Source organism: Bombina bombina, chromosome 3, assembly GCF_027579735.1.
Source record: "Bombina bombina isolate aBomBom1 chromosome 3, aBomBom1.pri, whole genome shotgun sequence".
In the NCBI taxonomy this organism is placed as follows: Eukaryota; Metazoa; Chordata; class Amphibia; order Anura; family Bombinatoridae; genus Bombina; species Bombina bombina.
The window spans coordinates 534325366-534349808 of record NC_069501.1 but is presented as its reverse complement, the minus strand read 5'-3'; the positions used below and the strand labels follow the sequence as shown (position 1 = coordinate 534349808).

General features: G+C 39.2%; 1 protein-coding gene across 1 annotated transcript; it reads left to right on the top strand.

Moving 5' to 3' along the window:
• The first annotated feature begins 5138 nt into the window (after positions 1–5138).
• GPN2 (GPN-loop GTPase 2) lies at positions 5139–23749 on the top strand. Its single transcript, XM_053706989.1, has 5 exons — positions 5139–5560; positions 10209–10365; positions 11206–11366; positions 22427–22554; positions 23463–23749. The coding sequence occupies exons 1-5, from the start codon at positions 5150–5152 to the stop codon at positions 23533–23535; spliced, it is 930 nt and encodes a 309-aa protein (XP_053562964.1). The 5' UTR covers positions 5139–5149; the 3' UTR covers positions 23536–23749.
• Positions 23750–24443: the final 694 nt, after the last annotated feature.

Here is a 24443-nt window from a genome sequence, read left to right as displayed (position 1 = left end):
TAAAGATAGCAAGAGAATTAAGAAAAATTTGATAATAGGAGTAAATTAGAACGTTGCTTAAAATTGCATGCTCTATTTGAATCATGAAAGAAAAAATTTGAGTTCAGTGTCCCTTTAATTATTTTTCACTCTCCTTCTCCTTTTTCTCTCTGCCCTCTTTTCTGTGTTATCTATTCTCCATTTCTCTCCTTATTTTATCTTTTCTCTCTCCATTTTCTCTCTTCTCTATCCTCTCTCCACCTTCTCTGTTTTCTCTCTTCATTCTCTGACATCTAATTCTCTGCCCTCTTTTTTTTGTCATCTCTCTCTCTCTCTTCCTCTTTTTGATCTGTCTCCCCTTTGTTCTTTTTTCTCTCTCCCCCTCTCGGCCGTCTTTACTCCTTCTCTCTCCTTCTTTCATTTCTCTCTTTCATCTTGTTTTCTCTGCCATCTTTTCTCCCTCAGTATTTTTTTCTCTTCTGTCTCTTTCTTTTTCTCACTCTCTCACCATTTCTTCTCTGTCCTCTCTCTCATCCTCTGTGTTTACTCTCTTTTTGCTTTCTTCCATTTCTGCTTCTCCTACTTTATTCTCTCTCTTCTCTGTACCTTCTTTCTTTTCTCCCCTCTCTTTCTGTATTTTTTTCTCTTTTCTCTCTCCTCCTCCTCCTCCTCCTCTGTTCTCTCGTTCTCTGCCATCTCTTCTGTTCTCTCTCTTCCTTCTCTCTTATCACCTTTCTCTCCTCTCTTCATTTTCTCTCTCTCATTCTCTTTAATCTCTCTCCCTATCTTTTTCAGCTGTTCTCTCGTTCTCTGCCATCTCTTCTGTTCTCTCTCTTCCTTCTCTCTTATCACCTTTCTCTCCTCTCTTCATTTTCTCTCTCATTCTCTTTAATCTCTCTCCCTATCTTTTCTCTTCCTTTATCTCCTGGTGTTTTGTTTGATATATCATATAGTGTATAGAAATAAAAATAAAATATACAACAACATTCTAGACCATTGGTTTTTCAAACCTGTCCTTGGTCATCCCTAACAGGTCAGATTTTCAGGATTACCTTGGGTGATGAAAGCAGATAAAATAACCATGAATAAGTGATGAAAATATATGGAGCATGGTAATCAGCAACCAGTTCAAAACGACAGTCCTGAGTGTGGACCCCAGAGAAATTACATGTATAACAATGCAAGGGTGAGACTAGAATGGCTTAAAGGGACTTTGAGATGGTAATATAAAATGATAAATTGTATATAATAAAACAACTCTGCAATATACTTTCATTATTTATTTTGTCCTCTTTGTCTGTAATTCCATTCTGAAATTGTGAGCTTTTCAGTTCCTGTTAGAAATGGAAGTGCAGAACACTGTTAAATCCAGCACAACCATTGGCTGCACACTCTAATGGCCTATGTATAACTGACCCTAATTGGCCACAGCAGAGAAGGTAATACAAGTTACAACATGGCAGCTCCCAGTGTTTTATAGACACTAAAACTTTACACTTGTTTTGTCACTTTTTAAACAACTAATGAAACTTTAAAAAAATACATCTACATGTTAGTCATTGACTAATCTTTTCTTTGAATGCATCATTCTATCTAGCATGTATTTAGTGTTTAATGTCCCTTTAACGTTCAGAGTGTATACTAAGAGGGCATACAAGGTTCCATCCCTCATAAACCTGAATTTAAACACAGGCAGGGGTGAAACTACAGGGGGTGCAGACGTAACAACTGCGACTGGGCCCTTGAGGGTGGAGGCCCAGCTTAAATAAATAAATAAATAAAAAACGTTGACCTGCAACTGCCTGCACTGATATCATGTGAGTGTGACATGATGCTTCACTAGTGTCTCTGACTGCAGGAGTTAGTGTTTTTGTGTGTGTGTGTATGTATGTTTGTGGAACCAGCAAATTACAGACCTTTTTACTACAGCATGGAGCGGGGGGGGTAAACAGTGTCACTATACAGTACCACTATATACAGTACGGGGGGGTAGGGTCAGGCCAGCCATCTCACAGGCAGATTACAGACTGTGTCACTGACTCACTATATACAGTACTGGTGGGTTAAACAGTGTCACTATATACAGTAATAGGGGGTCAGACCATCTCACAGACTGTGGGCACACAGTACCTCCTTTTGCAGACATGTAATCTGAAAAAATTTTCTGTGTTAAATGTAAAAAAAAAAAAAAGATATGTATCAAATTCACCTCTTTTTTTTGGGGGGGGGGGGGGGCTTCTTAGATTCTTGCACCTGGGCCCTAAGGTTTCTAGTTACGCTTCTGAACACAGGGATAATATGGGGAGAACCCGGTACCATGCCTAACCTGCTGCTGTACGGTCTCTCTGATTAGTGTCAGTGTAGCAGACTCTTAGCGGTACCGACAACAGTGTGCCAAAACAAAAATGTATAATAGTTCCTAGAACGAAGAACTTCACTCACCCTCACAACTGTAAGTCTATTGTCACTTTACTGTAGCCGGTCAGCTGTAACTTCGTCCAGTCAGGTACTTTCAGAGCTCCAACCACATTGTTCCGATAACGACTCTCACAGAACGCTGTTTAGCTCCTGTATGCTACCTTAGCATGTGACCGGTAGAGGACCAATCCACAACATCCAGATCCTGACGTCATCTGCTGAAGGGAAACAAATGCTGTAGATAGACTGTGTGTGTGCCAGCATGTCAGACTGAGGCTTGGTAGGAAAAAACGGACCCCTGAAATCCGCTAGAGGTATATTGGACATTTATCTTTTTTTCATATAAAATAACCATGTTTACTAATCAGCTGATTATTTCACTTGTGCTCTAGTTCAGATATCCTCAAAATCTGGCCTGTTAGGGAGGCCTCAGGACAGGTTTGAAAACCTGTGTATCTAGACCAGAGCTTTCCAAACTTTTCATGTTGGCGACACACTTTTTAGACCTACATCATTTCGTGACACAGTAATTAACTTGTACTGGCAAACAGGAGGTTAAACTAACTTGTTTTAAGAGATACTGACACACACATAAATTATATAATAACAAAATGTATTTACAAGTAACAGTAAGTATGTGCAAGAATTAAAAAAAGTTTAATAACACCAATAGCTACTTACTATTTTAATAGGATGTATGAGGTTGATGGGATGAGCACAGTTTCTGAATATTTGGTGGAATATTGGATAAAGACACTCGCATTTTATCATCAAGCTTTTTGTAAGCTTCCACTTCCTATCCATAGAGCAGGAGCAGCAATGCACTACTGGGAGCTAGTTGCAAAAAAACCCCACTGACTTCAGCTCAGCGTTTAAGCTGCCGCCCTCAGAGCTCGGTGAGTCCGACTGACTACTGCCCACGCTGCAAACACACTGCTATCCCACTCACTGACTACACGTGCAGTCACGAGCCAATTATGGAGACTACACGTGCAGTCAGGAGTCAATGTGCCAATGGGAATAGTTTCAGTTCCCACTGAGCTGCACCAATAGGTTAAGATGATCTGTGACCCCCTAGATATCAATCACATGTCAACCATATGATATGCGTAGCAAGCAGGTGGAAAGTCAGAAACCAAAAAAAAAATTTTTTTTTAAAATTTGTGCTGAAGCAGGGACACACCTACACACTGCTGCCGACACACTAGTGTGTCTCGACACACAGTTTGGAAAGCACTGATCTAGACCATTGTTTCTCAACCGCGGTCTTCAAGTACCCCCAACAGGCCAGATTTTCATTATAGCTGAACTAGTGCAAATGTGAAATAATCAGCTGATAGGTGAGAGCAAGCTAGTAACCATGGTTACTGACCATCTGATTACTTTACCTGTGCACTGGTTCAGCTATGATGAAAACCTGGCCTGTTTGGGGTACTTGAGGACCACGGTTGAGAAACACTGTTTTAGACTATCTGTGCCCATGTGAAGCATACATAACTGAGTTATTACCTTTTACATCATTTTCAGGTTTGACTAAACTCAAAGTGTGCACACAATTTAGTGAGTCACTTGGACAAAAAATGTTTGCCAAAATGTTTGCGTACAAAAATTAGAGGGAACATTGCTAGCTAACTAGCTTTGCAACAAAGACTACCAAGAGAAGGAAGTTACATTTATAATAGATAGGCTTACCATAATTTTTAGAGGTGAAACTGGGACCACCTGGTGCGGTCAAGGGGGCGTGGCGATTACTGGTCCTTTTAAAGTAGTAGCTTTTATGTGCGTAATGTTTTGTGGATACTCTACCCTTCCTCACTCAAACAAAAAGTGAATCACACAGTTTAAATAAACCATAACACCACCCCTAGTGAAAAAGGCACCATTACGTTGTCATGGCAACCCATACACAACATTACCAAATAAATCATTCATCTAAATCTCAGATTCTAAATAATGCCAAAAATTAAGCATAATTATCAATTTCATAAAATAGTGAAAAGCGTATACATCACACAATATAATATCTGCAGTGTAATATGTGTTTTATGTGTCTAATTAAGGAACAGAGCCAAATACTTATAAGGCATAAATGCAACATTGAATGAAATAAGTAAAAAAAAAGAAACACGTACCTGCTAAAGCTGTTTAAGAGGCTACGCTATATCATAATGCAGGAAGATTACATCCAAAATGCTATTCTGCATGAAGTAAAGCAAGATCAACACCAAAAAATCCTGCCTGTCTGCACTTCCTGATCATACTTATATGATTCTCATAAAGGTGTATCACTGGTGATGTCACCAGGGGTCGTGGGGGGTGTTAAATTCTTAGAAAAATAAACCCGGACACATGATTTGAAACCCGGAGGTGGCAACCCTACTGGGACAGAATGAACAACCAGGTGGGACACTGGGACAGCGCCTCCAAACAGGGACAATCCCAGTAAAAGTGGGACTTCTGGTAAGCCTAATAATAGAGGTAAATTAAAGTGTCTCCTAAAATTAATTGCGCGCTATTACTGAACCTTGAAAGAATAATTTGCTAAACTCAGTCAGATGTTACCAATAAATGTGACTTTTATGTGGCTGTTCCTGGTTTAGTAAATGAAGAAGCACTCCAACTACCGTATTTTGCAAACTAGTGTAAATGAGATGAGATGTTGGCGGCGCTCACTCCCTTCCCACCAGCATGTGGCGCTGTTACTCAATGAATGATTTGACATCGCTCCGATTATCATACTCTGTCAGAAGTCATGGCGGATGAGGAATATCCGCTCCTCGGCTTCGGCCAGGCAGTGATCGGGCCGCCAGGCTCGGGTAAGACTACGTACGTGCGGGCTATGCACGCCATGCTGACAGGACTAGGTCGTCCCTGTGCTATTATTAACCTTGACCCGGCTGGGGAAGACGAGCCGGGGTCGTCCGTGAGCCTTCGAGAACTACTGGGGCTTCAGGAGGTGATGGAGGAGCTGCGGCTCGGGCCAAACGGGGCACTTCTATACTGTATGGAGTATCTGCAAGAAAACTTAGACTGGTTGCGTGGTCGGCTTCAGCAGCTGCGCGGGGCATATCTGCTTCTGGACTGCCCGGGACAAGTGGAGCTCTATACGCATCACCCGGCCTTGCCCCACATACTGCGCCAACTTGGGTCCTGGGGTCTGCGGGTGAGAGCATACCGGGTGTAACGAACAATCAGGGCTGATAATAGAGCGAGCTTAGGGTGTGTGGGACTAGGGAGGTGTATATATAATACGACTCTTTCTTGTCCCGTGTTTTAGTTACACTTGACACGAATTCACAAGTGCTACATATTTCACAAAGTGACTCTGCACCTTATTACACGTGTGTGAGCGAAACTTTTTATCCCATGGCTGCTTATATTTCTTTATGTTCTAAATTAACACTGTTTCCAAGACGTACATACTGTATGTGAAGTCACAGTCCGAACTCCTCTGAGATTGGCTGTATTTGTGAGGTGTCCCCCTACCCCTTTAGTGACAAAGCTACTGACCACTCAGCTGCATGTTAGACACTTGTGTGTGTGAGGTGACACAGCTACTGACCACTCAGCTGCATGTTAGACACTTGTGTGTGTGAGGTGACACAGCTACTGACCACTCAGCTGCATGTTAGACACTTGTGTGTGTGAGGTGACACAGCCACTGACCACTCAGCTGCATGTTAGACACTTGTGTGTGAGGTGACACAGCCACTGACCACTCAGCTGCATGTTAGACACTTGTGTGTGAGGTGACGCAGCCACTGACCACTCAGCTGCATGTTAGACACTTGTGTGTGAGGTGACACAGCCACTGACCACTCAGCTGCATGTTAGACACTTGTGTGTGAGGTGACACAGCCACTGACCACTCAGCTGCATGTTAGACACTTGTGTGTGAGGTGACACAACCACTGACCACTCAGCTGCATGTTAGACACTTGTGTGTGAGGTGACACAACCACTGACCACTCAGCTGCATGTTAGACACTTGTGTGTGAGGTGACACAACCACTGACCACTCAGCTGCATGTTAGACACTTGTGTGTGAGGTGACACAGCCACTGACCACTCAGCTGCATGTTAGACACTTGTGTGTGAGGTGACACAACCACTCACCACTCAGCTGCATGTTAGACACTTGTGTGTGTGAGGTGACGCAGCTACTGACCACTCAGCTGCATGTTAGACACTTGTGTGTGAGGTGACACAGCCACTGACCACTCAGCTGCATGTTAGACACTTGTGTGTGTGTGAGGTGACGCAGCCACTGACCACTCAGCTGCATGTTAGACACTTGTGTGTGAGGTGACGCAGCCACTGACCACTCAGCTGCATGTTAGACACTTGTGTGTGAGGTGACGCAGCCACTGACCAGCTGCATAGGATACATTTAGACTTTTAAAGGGACATGAAACCCTACAATTTTATTTCATGAATTAGATAGAATATGCAATTTTTAATTTCTCCATTTACTTCTATTACCAAATTTGCTTCATTTTCTGTGTATCCTTCCTTGAAGGAGCAGCAATACACTACTGGAAGCTAGCTGAACACATTGAATAAACCAATTCCAAACGCATATATGTGCAGCCAACAATCAGCAGCTTGTTCCCAGTAGCGCACTGCTGCTCCTGAACCTACCTTGGTATGCTTTCAACAAAGGATACCAAAAGAACAAAGCAATTTAGATAGAACATGCAATTTTAAACAACTTTACAATTTACTTTTTTTTTTTTTACTGTCCCTTTTAATAATATTTCTCATTGTCTACTAATTTGCATATCTGATGAATTCATATAAAGCTTTGCTACATAAAGACCATGGTGGATAAAAATCAATGATTTTTTATTTAAAGATACTGTACAGATCCAGAATGTTAGTAATATCTACATTAAAAAGTAAGTTACAGCGCATGTTCATTACATTTGATGAATTAAACTCCATCTAAAATATCACTAACATTCTGGATCTGTTTTATAAAGGGGAGAGTTTACCATCACGTGATGACGTCACCGCGCAACTTTATTTAAAATGGACAATGACAAGAATAGGGAAAGGGGGCATGCTGCTTAGAAGCCTGTAACTCGGGCATCTAAGAAGTTACAGACCCCCAAGACCTTACCTTTCCAACGCTGTATGTTTTTGGGATCTGTAAAAAAAAAAAAAATTTAAAAAAATAAAAAAAAACCTTAGACCAGCTTAGCACCCAGGTGCGAAGTGCTTAGCACTCAAATGGTTAAATTAGATGTTTTGTTTAAATCAGTTTTTTTTTATTTAAATTTTTAAAATGGTTTTTGATGAAAAATCTATCTAAATATATTTTCTAATTAAGGTACATTATTATCCAAAGGTTATTCATCCTGAAATAAGGATTAGCTTTTAATTATGTAGCATGAGGATGTATATTCAAGGCTGTAATGTTTTTTGGTAAATCATTTCCATTAGTCCATTCACAATGTCATGCTCCCCAGAGGTTTCTATTAGATTATTTTTGGGTGTTTTTTCTGTTGAGAATATATCACAAATTCTTGTTTATGTAGTTCTCAAAACTGTGAATTTGTGTCTGCAGAAATAACATGCCTCTTCTTCACAGCACAAATGTTATAAAATAAACATACAGAGTTGAGAAATAGACCTTAAAGGGACATGAAACCCAAAAGTTCTCTTTCATGATTTAGGTAGAACATACCATTTTTAAACATACCATTTTTAAACAACTTTCCAGTTTACTTCTATTATCAAAATTGCTTCATTCTCTTGGTATCATTTGTTGAAGGAGCAGCAGTGCACTACTGGTTTGTATCTGAACAAATGGGTAAACCAATGACAATCAGTGTGTGTGTATATGTATGTATATATATATATATATATACACACACCCACCAATCAGCAGCTAGAACCTAGGTTCTTTGCTGCTTCTGAGCTTGCCTAGATAAACCTTTCAGCAGGATAACAAGAGAAGGAAGCAAATTAAATAATAGAAGTGGAAATTGTGTGCTCTGTCTAAATTATGAATATCTAATTTTGACTTTAATTTCCTTTTAAAGGGACATTAACCCCAAAATTTTCTTTCATGATTTAGAGCATACGATTTTTAGATTTACTTCTTTTATCTAATGTGCTTCATGCTCTTGTCATCCTTTGTTGAAAGAGAGCAATGCTCTACTGGGAACTAGGTGAACACATTGGGTGAGGCAGTGACAAGCAGCTAGCTCACAGTAGTGTATAGCTCCTGAGCCTACCTATGTTTGCATTTCAACAATGGATACCAAGAGAAAGAAGCAAATTGGAAAGTTGTTTAACTTTGCATGTATCTGAAACATTAAAGTTTCATTTTGACTTGCTGTACTTTTTGACTTACTGTTCCTGTAATACCATTGCTCCCCTGAAAATCTATGTACACAGAATCAACTCCTCTATAAATAGAAGGTTGTTTGCAGTGGAATAGATCTGCACGAGGACCTAAGTGTGAGGAGGGAGGGGCAAGCTTTAAAAATGAAATGTTATTGTTTTAGTTAAAGCTATTTAAATTGTTATTATGGTAATCCATTGTCTTTCTCCTTCCAATGAAGTACAGCTAAATAGTTGATCAAATATGAACATATTAAACAGGAAAGAGTTCACCTCTCAATAGTTTCATTAATTTTAATGATCTATCTATGTATTTCTAATGGTATATAACTGGGGAAAAAATCTGAAAAGTTATTTTAAAAATGAAACCTTTCTATAGAAAAGCATGATTTAAATTGATTTAAAGTGAATATAAATGTTGATGATAAAGTGCCCGTTTTTTAAAAAATTCAATTAAAAACAGGGGCTCTTTAATTTATCAAAATTTACATTTCACTCGTGTTGTGAAAATACTTACCTTTTTAATCTTGACAGCCGCTCCAGCTTCCCCCGGTCGTCGCAAGACTCTTCCTACGTCAGAAATGATGGATCGGTCATGCTCCAATCACGGCTTCCTCCTGGGGGAATCGGTGTCTGATTCAACGCCGTGATTGGAGGAAGCCAGATTCCTCATTTTAGACCCAGGAAGAGGGTTTGCGACAGGCAGAGGAAGCGATGCAGCGGCTGTCAAGATTAAAAGGTAAGTATTTTCACAACACAAGTTAAATGTAAATTTTGATGAATTAAAGTGCCCCTGTTTTTAATTGAATTTTTAAAAACCGGGCACTTTATCATCAAAATTTACATTCACTTTAAATTCGGTCTTACTGCTAGTTATTTAAATCAAAATGATTTAAATTAAATCAAATCCACCCTGATAAAGACATATGTTGCAATATGTAAATTGGTTATACTATGTTTTTTTTACCCATTATTGCTGTGGTAGAAATCATTTATAATACATGTTCTGTCAAAGCTGAATACCCAAATAAAGTTTCTTAGTATTTAGTGAAAATATATGCTAGATTTGTAGTTATATAGGTATCTTACTGGTCTATTGCGTAGACGAGAACACCTCTTGACTCCTGGTTAGGCATAGTGTGCTCTGGAGAAGACATTGGAAATAGTGTGTCACACTATCTATTTTAGTTACTTGATACCTCCTTTTTATCTAAAGTGACAGTCTCCGCTGTACGTAAGCCTTGAATTTGTTTGTGAGGTGACATTCTGTCTTTTGAGTTGATCCCCTCCCATTTTTCTTTTCTTCAAACAGTTTATATCTGTTAGGAAACACATTTTAAAGTCTATGCATTGTTCCTGGGTTGACTGTGGCACACTTTCATTGTCTGTATGTAGTAAGCCCCTAGCTTTAGCTTTATATGGTAAACTTGTGTCAGGTAACACTGTGTCTGTCCCTCCAGCTTTGTGCTGTACATCTGGTGGACTCCCATTATTGCACAGACCCTGCCAAGTTCATCTCTGTCCTGTGTACATCCCTCAGCACTATGCTTCACGTGGAGCTGCCACACATCAATGTCCTGTCAAAGATGGACCTCATTGAGCAGTATGGCCGTTTGGGTAAGGGTTTGGACCACCAAATGGTTTACACAAGGTTGTATTAAAGGGACAGTATTCATCATTTTCATATAACTGCATGTAATAGACACTACTATAAAGAAGAATATGCACAGATACTGATTTAAAAATCCAGTATAAAACAGTTTTAAAATTTTACTTAGAAACTCCTAATTTAGCACTGTTGCTGAGATTAGGCTGGGAAAGCAACATGAACAGACACTCCCCCCTCCCTTGCATATGAAAATACATATTACACAAAAAAAAAAAAAATAAGAAATAAATAAGCAAAGTTATACATTGCTACAAAACACTCCCAGATGGGCTACATAAATGGATCATCTACAAAACATTTATGCAAAGAGAAATCTAGTGTACAATGTCCCTTTAATGTGGTATATGGTACTGGAGTTAGAGGGACAGTCAACACCAGAATGTTTGTTATTTAAAAAGATAGATAATCCCTTTATTACCCATTCTCCAGTTTTGCATAACCAACACAGTTATGTTAATATACTTTTTACCTCTGTGATTACCTTGTATCTAAGCCTCTGCAGACTGCCCCCTTATTTCAGTTAATTTGACAGATATTAATTTTAGCCAATCAGTGCTCACTCCTCGATAAAAGAAGTTGGGGTAGATAAGAGCATTTGAGGGTAGACTAGCTACATCAAACCTATGTGAACACAAATGGGTTTTTAAATATCCCTTATTAGCCACTGATTAAATCTTTTCTGTTTATTTAATAGGTTGGCATGCTAGAGTTTCTAATGGAATAGCATTGAGGGAACAATGTTACTGGTTGACCATTTGTAAGGTTATTTTTGTTTTATCTCCCCTCAGCCTTTAACCTGGACTATTATACTGAAGTTATGGATCTTTCTTATCTGGTTGATCACCTCACATCTGACCCTTTTTTCCGGCGCCATAGACGACTGCATGAGAAGCTGGCTGAAGTTATTCAAGATTATGGACTTGTGACTTTCACACCTCTAAGCGTCAAGGTCAGAAGAATTTAGGATGAGGGAGAGTGAAAACATAGGGAGTTAAACCTGCAGGTGATATATGAAAATAATACATTAGGCCCGATTACAAGTGGTGTGCTAATAGTGAGGGACGCGATAAGCAATTTTGCTGGACCACGCTAACATTATCGCACAGCTTTATATTACAAGTTCATGGTAAATTCAGAACATCGTTCTGCCGCAACCTATATGTTCAATGGGTATCGCGCCAAATAGTGCACGTTACAAGTTGAAAGTTATACGTTGTGCTCAAGTGAAAGCTAAAACTGCACTAGAATATTTAGCGCAACTTGAGACCTGAAGTGTAAGGGTTAAAAAAATAATTAAAACAAATTACAAAACATATTAAAGTTAAAAAGGATATTGTATATGGCAAAAATGTGTATGTGTACATGTGTAAATATGTATGTGCTCATATACACTTTTTAGCCCTTCCCAGTCGAAATACTTTTAATCATGTTTTAATGCAACATTAAACACTTTTAGATGTAATATAAAATGATAAATCTTACATATAAAAAAAACTTTGCAATATACTTTTTATAGTAGTTTATTTTTGTCCCCTTTTCATGTAATTTGATTCTGAAATTGGGAGCTTTTCAGTTCCTCTTAGAAATGGAAGTGCAAAACACTGTTATATTCCACGCAACCATTGGCTGCACACTCTAGTGCAGGTGTCGACAAATCTGTTTAAAATTTAGGAGCCAGTAAGAATATTTAGTAGCCAGACATACTTTTAGGTGAATAACCCAAAAAGTTAGGAGCCAGGAGTAAAATTCTAGGAGCCAGTGATTCCCAGACGCCTGGGTTTGTCGAGCCCTGCTCTAGTGACCAACTGTCCTTTATAGGGTCCAAAGCAGAGAAGGTAACCTAAGTTACAACAGGGCAGTTCCCATTATTTTGTATACACTAAAGCTTTAAACTTATTTTGTCAATATTAAATCAGCTAATGCAACTTTAAAAAATACATCTACATGTTATTTTCAGACTAATCTTTTGTTTGAATGCATCATTATATCTAGCATTTTAGTGTTTATAGGGACAGTAAAGCCATAATTAGACATTCATGATTCAGTCAGAGAATACCATTTTAAACAACTTTCCAATTTACTTCTATTATTTAATTTGCTTCCTTCTCTTGTTTTCCTTTGCTGAAAGGTTTATTTAGATAAGCTTAGGAGCAGCAAAGAACCTAGGTTCTAGCTGCTGATTGGTGGCTGCATATATACACCGATTGTCATTGGCTCATGTGTTCAGTTAGAAACCAGTGGTACATTGTTGCTACTTCAACAAATGATACCAAGAGAATGAAACAAATTTTAAAATAGAAGTAAACTGGAAAGTTGTTAAAATTGTATGTTCTACCTAATTTTTTTGGGCTTTCGTGTCCCTGTAAAGTTGCTTTAATGTGTTTTGAATAGAAAAAAAAATGTAAGTCCCAGCAGAGCGCACTCTCACCTCAAAATCAGCCACCAGGGTGCAGGCAGAAAAAAATGTTTTAAATCCGTATATAGCATGCCCTCACTGGATTTAGTGAAAAATGTGCTTTATTACACAGAAATTCCAATACGTGACGTTTCAGGGATCTCACCCCTTCATCAGACTTAGTCACATATTGGAATTTCTGTGTCATTAAAAAGCACCTTTTACATTAAATCCAGTGAGTGCATATTTTTTGAATTGATGTGATACCCTTGACAAAGGTCCAGTGCCTGGCCTGAAACGTTGAGGATTTTTGGATCCCTGTATAGGCAGTGCAGTGGTAAACTGTGTGTGTATTGTATGTATGTGTTTGTGTGTTTATTTTTTTTAGGATCTGTATGTATTGTTATTTTTTAGATATGTGCATCAGTCACCATCAGGTTCACTTAGTGATTTTTCAGGTATTTTATGATATGAAGTTTAGTAAATGTATACGTATTTCTCTCAATTTCTCTGCCCTACTCTTTTCTTGACACACCCATGAGCTTTTATTTATTTAGCCTCTTATGAGTTGTGCTGGATAGGATATTTTTCTTTTTTTCTCTTTTAGCGCAGTTAATCTAACGCATTGTCGGGTTAGCGCACGAGCAATAACTAATAAAGTATTTTCCATCTAAAGGGGAGGAGAGTCTACGGCTTCATTCATTACTGTTGGGAATTAAGAACCTGGCCACCAGGAGGAGGCAAAGACACCCCAGCCAAAGGCTTAAATACCTCCCCCACTTCCCTCATCCCCCAGTTATTCTTTGCCTTTCGTCACAGGAGGATGACAAAGGAGTACCGGAGTTTTGGAGTAGTCTCTTATGGAGGGTAGTACTGTTCGCTGTGGGACTGGAGTTTTAAGTAGTCCTGTCAGCCTCTCAGTGAGAGCCTGGGCGAAAGTTAAGAGTCCGGAGATGCAGTGAGAGTCTTTCTGCGAAACCATCCCGACTCATATTAACAGCTCCATAAGCAATCAGCGTTGGCGAGTTTCGCTGCCTGCTTTCTTCACTCATGTCCATGTCAGGAGCAAGGCTACTAACCTGTCACACTTAAAGGGCTGTGTTCCTGTTCTACGGCGTAGATTCTGGTAAGATCGTTTAATATTTTATTAATAATGATAACATAGAAGAAAGGGTCACAGTGTGGCGCCTTTTTTATCTTTACAGAATCAAGGGTTAATATTCCTGGAAGGGGATTATTGAATATGGGGGATTTATAAATGATATTGTTTGTGTCATTGTTGCGTTATGTGCAAGATGAGGTTCTGGCAATGTGTGGAACTTTCAGATTACGTGCGGAAACTTGTGCGGATATTTTTTGGCGCGTTTTTCCCTAGTGCAGGGGCGGTCCTGCCAGGCATTCCATGTGACTGGGTGTGGCTATCCTTCCTTTTGATCTGTGGCGCAGGAGACGTAGCGGTGTATTCCGGGTCCTAGGAGGTGGTGAGTGCCCCGGCCATTGGTTGTATAAAGGTGCCTTTTTAATAAATAAAGTTAGTCTAACCAAGCGTGCAAGCGATGTAGGACTCTTACACGTTAGAAGGCTCTCCTTCCTGTCAGTATATTTATGAAAATCTTAGTAGTGCTATCCAAATAATATATCAGCTTATGGCAGGGTTATGACACCATACAAACAATAATTTTCCTTAAAAATAGAAACCCTTAATCAACATGCATCTACTAGAAACAATAAAATTAATATAAATACCTGAACTCTTTTATTTAGTTAATATCCATGAACATTTTTGAAATATATTTGCAATATTAGAATGACACAAAATTTATATGCGTTAAAACCAACTCTTAAGATATGCTATCCTTCTTACAAAGCCCAGAAAACTGTATCTTTAAAACCAACCTTATTTATAAATAGCCTTTAACATCCAAGCATTACGATTCTAAACTGTGCTCTTAAACAATAGGACAATATATATATTCTGCTATTTAACTGCAATTTATCCTAATACAATATTGACTTAAAACACCAGAACTTTCATAGATAAATCACTTAGTCTACCAGATATAAATTTAAACAATACCTAGGTTTATAAAATATTAACTTGAAAAACACACTGCTTCTTTATATCTTTTAACTGTACTTTAAACTGCAGTGACTTAAAATTTAACTAATAGTCTTGCCAATAACCTTGAATACGTTACCAGGGTAAAGAGCAGTTGATATCCAATATTCCTTAATAGGAATTGTTTCACCTCAGAATACCAAAAAAAAGTATAATTTGCAGTCAATGAGAAAGTGGTAGATCAGCTTTGCCAAAGTAAAATGGTCTTTTTCACGCCCAGCAGGAACCAGTTTTCCAGTTTAGTTCAGCAGAAATCTCCCGTTCTCTATGTTTGCGATCACTTTATATGGGTTTTCCTCACTGGTGAATTGGAAACGCCCCAAAACGGAAACCTTGTTTCGGATTGGCCCTCGTGCTGGTCCCTGGTCCGCCCTTAGAGTTGAAACATGTTTACCATGGCAACGTATCTTTTGGACAGTTAATTCTCTTAACTGTCCTACCAGTATTGGCCCTTAGGTGGCAGCAGGTATCCAGACAAAACACTTCAGCATGACAATACATACAAATTCATTTAACCAACATTTTTAGACAGTGAAATATTTCTTTAAACTATGTAATAACTGCCATAATTTCTTGTATTAATCTCTCCCAATATTAATTATAGATGAATCAGCATCAGATCAATTTCCTGATCGTTTTGATACGAGACATCATGTTTTATATTATTAACATTTTATTATATTAAAGGATTACTTTCTATTATAATTTTTAAGCCAAACAACTAACATATTAAAGTTAATAAACATTAATTAAAACCTACTGACCTATATTTTCTCCAAAACGAAGTTTCATAACGTTCTAAAAGTTATATCTTTTATTCGCCGATGATGTCACGTTATCCTGCCCACTATTTTCAGCACTGAGTGTTCAAAATACTTAAACCAATAACTTTGTGTTTAAAGCGCCATTTTGAAACCTAGGTATTGTAAACGGATTGGTACAGAGCAAAGGATACCCACGGAGTGGGTTTGGAAAACAATTAAATTTGCAGACAAGATTTCTGATATACGGTAGAGATATGTTAATGAAATGCTATTGATAAAAAGCGTATTTGGGGTAGTTAGTTAGTAACAGGCATAGAAAATATTTACTTACAGTGGCCCTTTAAGGCAATTTAATACTGCTAATTACTAGCTTAAAATGCATTATAATTTTATCAGTATCCTGGCATTTCTATAGAAATAACAGCCTATTTTTATATTTCCAGATTGGTAGTATTTAAAACTCCTGATATACTGCATTCATCCAGATATAGCATGTTACATTTCTGTGTATTTCTTCCTGAATACATGAATCCTGTCTATGTAGATGTGAAATAAAAATAAATGTTAATAATCACTTCTCTTCAGGTCCATAAACATCTATTCATGTTCTTAAACACACAGAGGTTAAGATATTCATGTCTTCAAAAAAAAAAAATAAAAAAAAAAAATATATATATATATATATATATATATATATATATATATATATATATATATATATACAGGGCTCAAAATTTCAGGTTGTAAGCTACTAGCCAGGCCAAACTTTTACTTGCCACTTCTAATCCTACCCACTACCTGTCCACATCCTTTACTCCACCCGCTTTTTGCATTTTTTTTGCTATTGTGAAAACACATTATTGTGCAGTCATTTTTAGTATTTTTTATTTTATACCTTAAATTAAATGCTAGATACAATAATAGTTAAACAAAAATAAGTGCATAGCAGTTAGCAACATCAACGTGGTGGTTCTGGGTAAGACAATAGGAATTTGTTGAAGTGAGAGAATGGAGAGACAGTCAATGAAGGTCATGGCAGATCTGGAGATTTTTTTTTTTAATCATCTCTCTCTTCTCTCTTACTTATATTTCTCCCCTTCCTTCTCTCTTCAAGCTCTTTTTTTACCTTCTCCCTTATCTCTCAGGCCATATCTTCTCTTTCCCTATATTTTTACTCTTTTGTTTTTTTTCTCCATTCTCTCTTAAAGCTATTATCTTCTCCACTTTTATTTTTGGTCTCTCTCTGCCCCCTATTTACCTACTCAGAAGTAACAGTCTAAGCCCCAATGGTGTTCCTACAGCCCTAGAGAAATAACATATTCCTTCAGCTAATATGTTTAGCACATAGCCCAAAATGTGTGTTTGTCAATGCTACAATACGAGTGTACATTTTTTCACTCACTAATTTTTACTCGCCACCATTAAATTTCCACTCGCCAATGGCTAGTAAATAGTGGAAATTTTGAGCCCTGATATATATATATATATATATATATATATATATCTCTCTCTATATCATTCAATCTTTTACTTTCCATATATATATATATATAGATGTTAATATTTGATATCACATAAATAGATATCTTGTATCCATTAAAATATATATATTTTCCTGGAATTATATTTTATTTGAAATCTAACTACAGTTGTTGGAAGCATGTAAGTCATGTGTTTTCTCTGTGTTATCTTAATCGCCACATCTGGTATATTCCAGGGTTAGTAACCACACAGCATGAGCCACTCAAACAAATCTGTGCTAATAGTCAGTTCCTTTTGAAGAATGTTTGCATCTTTCACATCTCTTCAGACGGATCGGCATCTCCATTGGAGGAAACCCATATATGGGCATGTATCCTGTTCTAGGTATCAGAATGCTGTCATTTAACATTGGTTCCCAGGCAATCATACAGATGGTTCCTGAAACTGTTTTAATTTTCAGTTCCTTGCTAAATTATACAATTGCATAATTTAGCATATTGAGTGTGTGAGATCTCCCAGAAACGATCCTTTGTTCTCATTTTAGCCAGGAATGTCTCCTTCAAAGTAATCTCTATGAGTCTCCTGTGCAATTGAAGAAGTGGGGGAGAACTAAACCTGTCTGAAGTCAGTTCTTCTGAATGCAATGAGTTATTTTCTACTGATCAGTGAAATATCTGATCAAAGATACAGATTTATTAATCTTGAAATATATGATTAAAATATATATTTATTAACCTCACATATATCTTGACATTCCTTAATAATGTCTCATTCCTGTGTTTATTGTGAGGAAGTTCTGGTAGATCAGCCTGCTCAACTATGTTCCACATGCCTTGATAAAGTTACAACATCTAAATGTAAACGGATGTCTAGTACTACTGAGCCGTCCACCTCTGAGGGTTCTTCGTCCCGGGAGGTGCGTTCCCTACATTCATCTCCGATTGCACATGCAGCGCCCCGGGGTCCAACCATTACTCCTTCGGGAGAGATTCGTTGGCCGTCAGACTTTGTGGACCAACTGGAATCGGCAGTTTCGAAAGTGATCAATGCCTTACCACGTTCTGCTAAGCGCAAGCGTAGGGCTTATCATAGTGGCCCGGCCCAGGGTTTGTCCTTGCCGATGGAAGATCCAGAGGCTCTATATGATGACGAGGCCCACTTTGATTCTTCAGAAGAGGCCCCTTCTGGGTCGGAGTCCGTGTCATCTAAACCTCTGGCGGTGGAGGAGCCTGGTTATAGGTTTAGGATGGATACCGGAGGAACCTGCGATTCCTAAGCTTGACAAGGTATACGAGGACAGGGTAGTACCTCCAATCTTTCCCGGTTACAGTTAAGATGGCTAATATTATTAAGAACGAATGGGAGCGATTAGGTTCTTCCTTTTCCCCTTCTTCTTCCTTTAAAAAACTGTTCCCCATTTCCGGACTATCAGCTTGAACTGGGGCTATCTCTACGCTCGCAAAGCGGACGACTATTCCCCTTGAGGATAGTTCGTCGTTTAAAGAGCCCATGAATAAAAAGCTGGAAAACATGTTGAAAAAGATGTTTCAGCACACAGGGTTTGTTTTTCAGCCAGCAGCGGCTGTCGCTGGAGTTGCAACATATTGGTGTGAATCCCTGTGTGAAATGGGGAGACATCCATCAATGTGATACAGGAGAAGATTAAGGCGCTGAAGATCGCCAATTCTTTCATCTGTGATGCCAATATGCAAATTATTTGCCTGAATGCTAAGGTGTCAGATTTTTCTGTTTTAGCGCGCAGGGCTTTGTGGCTAAAATCTTGGTCTTTGGACATGACCTCTAAGGCGAGGCTGTTGTCCCTGCCTTTTCAAAGAAAGATCCTGTTTGGTCCAGGATTGAATTTGATTATATCCACAGTTACGGGAGGCAAGGGAGCCTTCCTACCGCAGGATAAGAAGGCTAAGCCTAAAGGATCTACTTTCGTGCGGATAAGGCCCAGCGCCAGCAACTCGCCGCAAAAGCGGACCAGTCCAAGGGATCTAGGAAGCCTGCTCAATCTTGTAACAATTCTAAGCAGAGCAAGAAGCCCGTCGAGACAAAATTGGCATGAAGCGGCGGCCCCCGACCGGTTTAAGGATCACGTAGGGGGCAGATTATCTCTATTCTCAGACGCTGTGATATTCCTTTTAGGAATATCCCCTCCCACCTAATTAACTTTCCTTTATAGGGCAGTAACTTCTAACACTCATTGCCTGAATATTGAAGCTCACTGTTACGTTTGCTTCCTTGTGCTTGTCCTACTTGCTAATCGTTGCTACAGCTGATTCCCTTGAGGATTTTCTACCTGACTTCGTCTACAGATTCATACGCATCCGGATCTACATCCTCAGCGTTCCGGAAACCAAGCCGCGCACACACAGCTTCTCACCGCCATCGGCGGTCACTACTCAGCTCTGCTCATACCGGATCCTGGTCGGGTATTGTATGTTAACTATCCGGATAACACTTACCTTGCTTTGTATCCACATACTGCCTTACGTACTTGAACTGATTTACTCCGTCACTTTATGCAGCATTGTTATACTTGGCTCCCTTATTCAGTATAAGTTGTGCCATATAAAACCGCATCAAGTTCTGCTTACTACTATCAGCAAGGATTGAAATATCCATATATCCTATATTGATTGTGTGTTCTGGATTGCTTGGAACTGTATATATTTTAGAATGACTATGTGTGTGCGTGAAGACAGGTTTTGACTCAATACCTATGAATTACTTTCTCAATCTGAATATATTAATTCTACCTGACTAAAGTTATTCCATCTCAGTTAACTCAAACTTATATCTCAATATTTTATAAAAGATTTCAAAAGCAACAATCTCACAGTATCTATTCAGGTAATTTAAACTACCATTACCTGCTTAGTTTACAAAAGAGAAACACATCCCTTATTTATTGAGGGATTTTTGTTATATTTCAAACCTTAATTTATTTCAAACTTACTACAAAAGTATACCAGTTACTACAGACGCATGGTTGCAGGACGTTCAGGACCTTTGGGTTCTAGAGGGAGGTCTCCCAGGGTTACAGAATAGGGTTCAGATCCCATCAGCCCAAGGACAGATTCCTCCTGTCAAACCTGTCTTCAAGACCAGAGAAGAGAGAGGCCTTTGTAGAGTGTGTGAGGGATCTCGCCTCTCTCGGGGTTATCGTACCAGTACCCCTAACAGAAAGGGCTCTAGGGTACTATTTCAACCTTTTTGTGGTTCCAAAGAAGGAAAGCACGTTCCGCCCAATTTGGGACCTGAAAGTTTGAGTGTTCCATCGTTCAAAATGGAAACTATCAGATCTATTCTGCCCCTAGTTCAAGAGGGACAGTTCATGACGATTATAGACTTGAAGGACGCCTACCTTCATGTGCCAATCCACAGGGACCACTTCAGGTTCCTAAGAATTGCATTTCTGGACCAACACTAGTCTTAGCCAAGAGAGGCTTTTCAAAAAGTATGATTGATACGCTAATTCCGGCAAGGAAGCCAGTCACTAGTCACATCTACCATAAGGTGTGGAGGAATTACATGTCCTGGTGTGAGAAGCATGGATATCCTTGGCATAAGGTGAAGGTATCCAGGATTCTGTCCTTTCTCCAAGATGGTTTGGAGAAGGGTCTTGCAGCTAGTTCCTTAAAGAGACAGATTTCGGCATTATCAGTTTTGTTGCATAGGAGACTCGCTGAGCTCCCTGACATTCAATCTTTTATTCAGGCTCTGTCTAGAATCAGGCCTGTCTTTAGACAGTCGGCTCCACCTTGGAGCTTAAACTTAGTCCTTAAGGTTTTGCAGATGGTTTCGTTTGAATCTATGCATTCCATAGACATTAAGGTTTTGTCTTTGAAGGTTCTCTTCCTGTTGGCTATTGCATCGGCACGCAGAGTATCTAAACTGGTTGCCTTGAATTGTGATCCTCCTTATCTGGTGTTTCATGCTGATAAGGCTGTACTTCGCACTGGGTTGGGGTTTCACCCCAAGGTGGTGTCTAACCGTAACATTAATCAGGAAATAGTTGTTCCTTCTTTTTGTCCTAACCCTTCTTCTTCTAAGGAGAGGTTGCTTCATAACCTGGATGAAGTTCTATCTTCAGGCTACAAGAGATTTCAAACAGTCTATATCTCTTTTTGTGGTGTATTCTGGCAAGCGCAAGGGGCAAAGGGCCTCTGCTACTTCTTTGTCTTTTTGGTTGAGAAGCTTGATTCGCATGGCTTATGAGACAGCGGGACATAAACCTCCTCAGAGGATCACGGCTCATTAAACTAGAGCTGTGGCTTCGTCTTGGGCCTTCAAGAATGAGGCCTCTTTGGAGCAAATTTGTAAGGCGGCTACCTGGTCCTCCTTACACACTTTTACAAAGTTTTGCAAATTTGACGTTTTTGCTTCTGCGAAAGCTGTTTTTGGGAGAGAGGTTTTGCAGGCTGTGGTGCTCTCAGATTAGGGTCCGACTTTTGCCCTCCCGGTTTCATTCAGTGTCCTCTAGTGCTTGGGTATATGTTCCCAACAGTAATGAATGAAGCTGTGGACTCTCCTCCCCTTTAGATGGAAAACATAAATTATGCTTACCTGATAATTTAATTTCCATCGAGGGGAGGAGAGTCCACGGCTCCCGCCCGTATCTCCGGTGGGCTTACCTAAATTTATTCATCTTCTGGCACCCTTTATACCCTGATATTTCTCCTACTGTTCCTTGTTCCCTCTGCAGAATGACTGGGGATGAGGGAAGTGGGGGAGGTATTTAAGCTTTTGGCTGGGGTGTCTTTGCCTCCTCCTGGTGGCCAGGTTCTTAATTCCCAACAGTAATGAATGAAGCCGTGGACTCTCCTCCCCTCGATGGAAATGAAATTATCAGGTAAGCATAATTTATGTTTTGTATTGCGCCCCATGATAAGTCTATGTGGAGGAGTTAGCCTAACTTCAGGACTTTGTATAACGTAACTGTGCTGAGTCTTCCTCTCTAGTGCTAACTTTTTACTTCCACCTTGTAATACGCACGCTAATCTGGCCACGCTAATTTTTTTTACTTTGAGCAGTTAGCACTTGAGCGGATACAAAAAACAATAGCACCCCACTTGTGATCTGGCCCATTATTGGGTAGGTCAGTGGTTATGGAAAATGTGTTGTGTAAGATAACCAGATAGTACACTGGAGAGAAAATGTATTGATTCAGTCATTTGCTATTTTGTTTTGTCTTAGTTTTTTATTAGTATTTTTACTTTTCATTTCTTTTCCTCTCTCAGAATGAATCAAGCATGCAGAAGCTTCTGTCATCGGTGGATAAAGCCACTGGCTACTGCTTTGGGGAACAGAAGCAAACTCTCGGGAATCTGATGTCTGTAGCTGTTGGAGCAGATTTCCACTTCACATCGTATCCTAAAATAAAATTGTCTACTATTTTTGAAAATACTGATCTAAAAATAGTGATGAAATCTGTAGATTATATCTGCATTGTTAAAAGGACATAAAGTGATATAGAGTTCCGAGTACAGTGAGAGGAGAGGATGTTGTAAAATCATAGCATAAAAACTGTACATACGCTTACAGCTACCTATATGGATAAAGTTTATAATATTAAAACAACCAGGTTAAGACATTTCACAAAGGATGGTAATGTGTCAAGAACCCAGAGTTTTTGATTGGAGGAAGCCGGTTTCGTCATTGGCGACGTATTTACAGAGGACCTGCAGGCGGGGATGCCGATCCAGCTTTGAAGAAGTAAAAGGTAAGTATTTATAAAAATACGGTGCAATGTAAAATTTAATGAATGAAAGTGCCCCTGTTTTAAATAGTATTTTTAAAAACCGGGCACTAATTGATGAAAGTTTACATTCACTTTAACTTCAAGAATGCACTGAAAATATTTGGAATGAAAACACACTGCATACTAAAACTTTACCTGCTGGACTTAATGTTGACTCTATAGTTCCTCCCTGTGTGTATATTTGTTAGTGCAGATTGCTATAGATATACAACCTTATGTCCTCATTCTTTAAAGGGGCATAAAACACCTTTATTTTAAGTGTGTACTGGCTATTGTCATCCTTTCTGCATTTTTTTATAGGACCTCTATCACTTTCTGTCCTTTTAACCATGTTTTAAGATATCTGCAGAATCCACCACATTGATTTGTATTGCTTCTGACCTGATGAAGAGAGGAAGCTGCCAAAAGCCGGGGGTTTTTTGTTTAATGTATTGGTAGTCCAATAAAAAGCTATAATTATTTATTGCAATAATCTTTTATATATAAATTTGCCTCCTTAACTCTTAGAATTCCAGAACATTGGCTTTTCAGGAGAAGTATGTGGAAGAGGAAAAACGCACAGTAGCAGAAGAGGCCTTGGACCTTTGATATCTCAGTGTGTGTGTGGGGGGGGCTCACCAAACTGAAGAAGTGTTGTCCCTAATACTTTAATTCCCTCTGGCAGGGATGCAGATAATATCTCCACCATAATGTGGGTGGGATGCAGAGTGGTGCTCTGCAGGGCAGGGATTTTTTGGGGATATTGTTTAATTTATTTTTGTACTGAAGATAAATATTAAAATATTGGACTTTCTTTTCTCCATGTCTGGTTGATGTGTGTTTATGTGGTTCCAAATATTGCATTCTTCGTATGTTTGTTAAATGGTGATGGGGTCAGCAAGTGTCTGTATTAAAGGGACATACAAGGTTAAGCATAAGCTAGAGCCATACTATCATGTAAGCAGCTGTACTAAGTAATATTGATCTTGATAAAGGCCCCTGGCGACTGAAACGTGTAGAGATTAGCTTGCTCTGAACACTTGTTCTTTTGTGACTTCCAGCTGGTGAGACTAACTTTGTATACTGGTAGGGCAGGTACATTGAGCTATATCCTGAAGCAGGAATAGACTCTGTATGTGTAATTCCTGTCCCATGATCCAGCAATACCATTGTGTCAAATATTCTAACCCAGCTTGGTAAGGTAAAAGTAAAGCGGGAAAACTGTCCGGTACCGCAACCCATTAGTGCTACGCTGTGGATCACAGTGGACCGTATAACCCGGAACTTCATTCAGACAGAGCGGACAATCCGCCACAACTGTCTGCAAAACCACGGACCAGCTTGTTGCACAGCTTGAAAGACGGATCCAGGAAGCGGACATTGGGAAAAAAGGTTGAAACACTCTCACATTAGCCAAGCCTTATACAATTTATAAGGACACTTTGTGGAATCCTTAACAGTAACTGGGACTGACGCCAACCGTTTAGATCTAAATACACACACATGTCTGTTGTAGT

Coding starts and splice junctions, on each gene's coding strand:
- GPN2 (XM_053706989.1), top strand. CDS start 5,150: ATGGCGGATGAGGAATATCCGCTCCTCGGCTTCGGCCAGGCAGTGATC. Junction 11,367..22,426: donor TCACACCTCTAAGCGTCAAG/GTCAGAAGAATT, acceptor TTCCTCTCTCAG/AATGAATCAAGCATGCAGAA. Junction 22,555..23,462: donor GCAGATTTCCACTTCACATC/GTATCCTAAAAT, acceptor TTAGAATTCCAG/AACATTGGCTTTTCAGGAGA.